Here is a 6,000-nt window from a genome sequence, read left to right on the forward strand (position 1 = left end):
GAAAAATAGGTTTCTTCTTATAAAAACAATAACTAGGAAAATGTCAAAATATATAAAACAACTGCTGTTAGATACTGAATAAAAGCCACCACAGGACTGTAATCCTTTTGAGAAGGAAATCAAACAATGTGTGCAAAGTGAATCCCTCTACTTGTGTCTGGAGGAAATTTTTGGACCATGAAACTGGATTGACCCAAAATCCAGCCCAATGATCTCAGTGATTAAGGAAACAAAAATCCAAATTTGGAAAGAATAAAAAAATATTACAAGTTTGAGAACCAAAGCCCCGATGAGAAAACCATGCTGATAAAAGGTGTATAGACCAGCACTAAGGTCTCCCAACCTCTTTGGCTACATCCCGACCTATGAATTCATAAGGTGGAATTTGACAGACAGACAACAAAAGATGGCAAAAAGTGAGAACAATTTCTGGGGCCTCTCTGGTGGCATGAGGGGTTAAGTTTCGGTGCTCTGAAGCTACCTGCAGCCACTGCAGCACAAATGCTCTCACCAACCTGACAGCTGACCCACATGGCGCAGCAGACTCCTGTCTGCCCACTGCTTCCCTCAGTGGTATATTTCAGGAGATCTGCCTATTCTGCTCCCCACTCTGTCTCTGGTGAATCCTCTCACCCCTAACCCACACCCTGCCTGCACCCAACTCCTGTATGCATCAGTAAATAAAAAAATAAATCTTTTTTAAAAAATAAGAATTTCTGGGCCCTCCCTGGTGGCGCAGCGGGTTAAAGCATTGCACTGAAAAACTAAAGCCACCTCTGCAGGAGTTCGATTCCCGCCTGCCCCGGAGGCGACCACATGGCGAGGCAGACCTCTCCTGACCCACCCGCTGCTCCCCTCAGCAGTGTATTCGTCGATCTGCCTATTCTGCTCCCCACTCTGTTTCTGGTGAATCCTCTCACCCTCCGCATCTCTGGCCTGTACCCCAGTTCTGTACGAATAAATAAATAAATCTAAAAAAATAAATAAGAATTTCTGAAAATTATAAGTCAAAGAATTGACAGTTCACAGGGACCTAGAAACAGTGTAGTTTCAGCCAGAGGGAATGATAAGATCTTACTTGCTATGTAGACCATTCAGTGACGAATAAGAAAGGTCAGAGCTTGGTGGTGGAGCTCACCTAGCTCTACAATAGGGCTACAGGTCTGCCCTTATAAACCTTAGAACTCAAATCTAATCACCAAATATTGTTTAAACAATGTAAACCTACTATGTACAGTATCCAAAACCAAATAGATACAAAAATCAAATTCTTCCCTACATACCAGAGATACACAATTGAAATTTAAACATTAAAAATCAGATAGACACTTTAAAGTGGTATTCAAAAAACCCCTTTTGTGTAAATCTAAACCCCTTCTGTTTAACTCTAAATCAGAGTAGGCTATGTGACTCCTGACTGAGTCACAGGAGCTCTTAATCTAACAAAATAGTGACACGCTTTACAGATGAAAACAATGAATGAAAAAACTCAAATAAGATCTAATTAAATGGAAAGCATATTCCATGTATAAAAGTTGAAAGTCTCAATATTAACAATATGTCAACTCTTCTGAACTCATTCTATAGATTCAAACATAATCCCAGTCACATTCCCAATGTCTTCTGCACTAGAGGTAGTCCAGCACGGTAACTTTTGTCAGTTCTAAGCATGGAAAAAAAATATGAGCATGTGTATGTGCTCAGAGTAAAGGTTTTTTGTTTTCTAGGTCAAAGAAAAGACTCACAGCTGACACTTCTCCCTCCTCTCTCCTCCCTTACTCCACAGAAGGCAAATGTGATGGTTAGAACCGGCAGCCATTTCACTGCCTTGAGGGCAATAAATTGCAGTGGCATCTCACTTAACATCCTGGCACTGTAAGCGGAGACCCATACACCTACCTATAAACCTTTTATAGCCGAAAGGTTACTCTTGTTGGTTTAATCATTGTCTGTGCTATTTTCTGCTAACTTGAGGCCTGATGCTTTCTAACTGCTTCTGAAGAAGTATATACTTTTGGGGGAGGAAGTGACCCCCTCCAGTGCCAAGATTTTTCATTATTGTACATGTACCTCCTTGGCAAGAATGATGGCTCAAGCATGGTGTTTCCCCCAAATTTTTCTAACTAGGCTCGCAGTTCGGCTTCTCTGACTTTAAGTACAATAGATAAACCTGGAATTCCCTGAGGAGTCAGTTAGCTTAAGAGAATACACGAACAAAACAAACCCTAGGGGGAAAGACACAGCTCTTGGAGAGCTTTTTTTCAGTTAGGTTATATAAGTTAAAAACAATTCACGGCCCTCCCTGGTGGCGCAGAGAGTTAAAGCACAGCACTGAGAAACTAAAGCCACTTCCGCATGAGTTCGATCCCCGCCTGCCCCGGAGGTGACCACATGGTGTGGCAGACCTCTCCTGACCCGCCCGCTGCTCCCCTCAGCAGTGTACTTCGTCGATCTGCCTGTTCTGCTCCCCACTCTGTCTCTGGTGAAGCCTCTCACCCTCTGCATCTCTGGCCTGTACCCCAGTTCTGTATGAATAAATAATAAAAAAAATCTTTAAAAAAAAAACAATTCACACTCAGTTTCTATTACTTGCAATCCAAAAGTCCAAGCAAATACAACTAAAAAAAATTTTTTATTGTAATGAGAGGAATAAAGGAAGGAAAGGTGCTATGAAAAAGAATAAGGCAGTAGTTAGGGAGGACTTTGGAAAAAAACAACTGTTAAGAGGAGCCCTAACAAACAAACAAATTACAACACATCTACCTCCATCTCACCCATCCCCAACAGGAAATGAGTATTCCACACACAGCAGAGAAGGATTCCCCTGGAAAAGGTCTTAGTGTGGGCTAAGGGCTGGCGATAGAGGCAGAACAGATCCTGGGATATCTGTGAACCCACCTAACAGAATTGGAGCTAAAAATAATTGAGAGGCAACTCTATTCAGGAAAACAATATACTAAGTAGCTCACCCCATGGGTAAGTGACTGTGCTTTTGTCACTTTACCAGGAGGAATGATATAATGAATTTGAGAGAACTTCAATTATACTTTATAGAATATATGATATTTAATTTTATAAATAATTATAAAATATATAGCATATATATAGTATATAGCAACTATCAAAAGATATGGCCTAATTTTAATAGGAAATGTTCCATATCAAATAGTGTATGTAATATAATTTCATCCATAAATCAATATGTAATTTATATGGTAATTGAGAAAAACAGAAAAGTTATGGCTGATACACTGAGAAATAGCAATATAAGCAAATATTAAGAATTTTTAAAAGGGCAGAAAACAAAAAATAGAGGAGGGTAACTGGGGAAAGAGAAGACCTCTACTGTTAACCATTTTAGTTTTTGTAAAAAAATATCAGATATTACTGTATTACAAAAATAGGTATCATATAATTGGTAATATAGTATCCTGCAAAAGAAAAATGGTAATACAAAGGGACAATAAATGCTACCAGCCAGGTACAAAGAATAGGAGAAAGGAAAATATGTATAACCTATTCCAGAATCCTCTTCTTTGCCGATTCTTTTTTTCCACATCATTTTGGACTAAATGATCCATCTTTGTCATAAAACATCTAAAGAGATATTCATTTCTACAGCTTTAAACAACTATTGAGTCATACACACTCCAATCCACCCATATTTCATTTAAAGAAAGGGCAGTCTAAATTCACACCTCATTGGCAGGAGCTTACATTGGCATAACCTTTTCAGGGTATAATTTGGCAGTTCTCACTGAATTGTAAAATATGGCTACACTTTGAATGAACAGTTTCACTTTTCAAAATCTACTCTACAGAAATACTCCACAATGCTCAAAGGTAGGTATAGATGGTTTTCCATTAAGTCATGGCTTTTATAGTAGAGAAAAAGAAAAGTAACCTTAAATGCACCTTGGTAGATGCTAATCATTGTGTTGCCATTTGAAAAACAAAACAAATCTACCTTGGGGTATGGTTCCCTGACGAGGTTCCCATCATATATTACTAAGCAAGAAAAAGCAAGATATAGAACGACTATATATTTTTTGATACAGAGGATTCACACACATGCACTGTTACCAATCTAACTAGGTGTACTGCTATATGGGAATATTGCTCAAAGCTCAGAAAACCAGACTCTGACCCATGAAACTGTTTCCACGAAAGCTGCCTTTTATTGAGGGCAACACCATGGCAGATGGCAGCAGTTAGTATGCTAAAGAAATCACCTTGTGGAGTGGTGAGTAAAGGAAGGTACAGAATGCAAGGAAGTAAAGGGGGTAGGGGTGGTCTCTTCATGCTCAGGTCTGGGAGAGCCCCTACTGCCAGGGGCAGTCAGCACAGCATGATCAATGACCTTCCTGGAATAGCTCTTTTCTGTGTACCATGACCTGCCAATGGGGCCCTTCCTGGCGGTGCAAGGGGTTAAATCTCAGCACTATAAAACTATCTGCAGTCACAGGGCAACAGGGTCTCTACCCCATGCTGGGAGCTGACCCACATGGCTCAGCAGACCTCTCCTGTCTCCCAGCTGCTCCCCTCAGCAGTGCAATTCAGTACATCTGCCTGCTCTGCTCCCCACTCTGTCTCTGGTGACACTCTCACCCCCTGCACCTCTGATCTGTACCCCAGTTCCTGTATGCATAAATATGTCTTTTTTAAAAAATGACCTGCGGATGTTCATCATGCACTGATGTCATCAGCATCCTCAGAAGGAACAAAATATCCTGTTAAGCATTAAGCAAAATATGCTCTAAGGAATGTGACACAATTAACTAAAGTGCCAGGTTAAAGGTCAAGGCAAAAGTCAACAGTGTCTGTGACTCAGGCCATACCACAACTTTGGGCACTGTAGTGCATAGGGCGACACAGCTTTTACTTTGCTTATTTATCTGATTTTATTTTTACAACCAGCATGTATTGTTTCAGTATTTTAAGAAATCAAACCAGGCTTCAATTGCCAATTAGATAAGATTGGATTTAGAAAAATCCGAACAAAAACAATGTCTTTCCATTAGCTCATGTTCAAATCTGAGAAGTAAAAAATAATAATAAATTAATTTATTAAAAGCACAGTGGTTAGCTCGTTGCAGTCCACGTGTAGCAAAGAGGCTGGCTTCACTGGTTAGATCATTTTTTAGGGAAGGGTGTGAAGGAACAGAGTGTAAAAGTGTCTGTAGGCCCCACCCCTGAGCAGCCATCTTCAGGCTCCATCCTGTCTGCAGAAGCCCACTGCCTGGGGGTAAAGCCAGTCTCCACACTCACTGAAGTCCCAGGGGCCAGATAAAGACCTGTTCTGCAGGGCATTTAGTCAAAGGCAGAGATTACATCCTGCATCCCTGTTCCTGTCCTTAAATTGTCACAACAACTTAGAAGCAGAAGCCCACCTGTCAAGAATAATTATTCTTAATAGCAATGCCTCGCTGTGCCTACCTAAATAAACAAAACTCAAACTTGGTTTAGGGGACTGACTCTCACGGAGTACATTCTGCTGGACTGCTGCTTCCTGGGCCTGAATCCTGACTTTGATCGTCGAATAAACTGTACACCCAAGGGTATTTGCAGTTAACAGGGGCCAGAAAACCAGGGCACAAAAAACCCTTGAGTTAAGGAGTAAAAACCATGGGGTGGATGGAAAGTGTCACTGCCAGGGGCCTCGAGCAGGGAGGACACTCAGGGTGCAGCCCCGGAAACACAACACCAGGTTGGGAAGCACTGGGAGGCTCAAAGAGCCTACATCCAGGGATCCGTGAGCAGGAGTCAAGTTTGGCCAGAAGCGCAAGGTCAGCCCAGGAGACTGGACAAGCAGCCGGCAAGAGCCCGACCTACTAGCGGGCGGCCCAAGCGAATCTGAGCCCGGCTGGCGGGTTCCGGGGGCGCCCAGTACCTTCCCAGGCGAGCTCTCCTCCCGGCTCCCGCTTCAGGAACTTGTACCAGAAGGTGTCCACGCGGCCCGGCTCCGCCCCGTCCTGCGCCGCCCCCTCGGTCGCCAGCTCC

The 6,000-nt window shown here is 42.3% G+C and overlaps 1 protein-coding gene across 1 annotated transcript in view; it reads right to left on the reverse strand.

Annotated features, from left to right (window-relative positions):
* Positions 1-6,000, reverse strand: part of EPM2A (epilepsy, progressive myoclonus type 2A, Lafora disease (laforin)) — an 81,877-nt gene that overhangs the window by 65,361 nt on the left and 10,516 nt on the right. Inside the window, exon 2 of the mRNA XM_004674134.2 lies at positions 5,891-5,996. Coding sequence (XP_004674191.1) covers positions 5,891-5,996 — 106 coding nt within the window. The remainder of the gene's footprint in view (positions 1-5,890; positions 5,997-6,000) is intronic.

Source organism: Condylura cristata, unplaced genomic scaffold, assembly GCF_000260355.1.
Source record: "Condylura cristata isolate star-nosed mole 26May11 unplaced genomic scaffold, ConCri1.0 scaffold00001, whole genome shotgun sequence".
Lineage (NCBI taxonomy): Eukaryota > Metazoa > Chordata > Mammalia > Eulipotyphla > Talpidae > Condylura > Condylura cristata.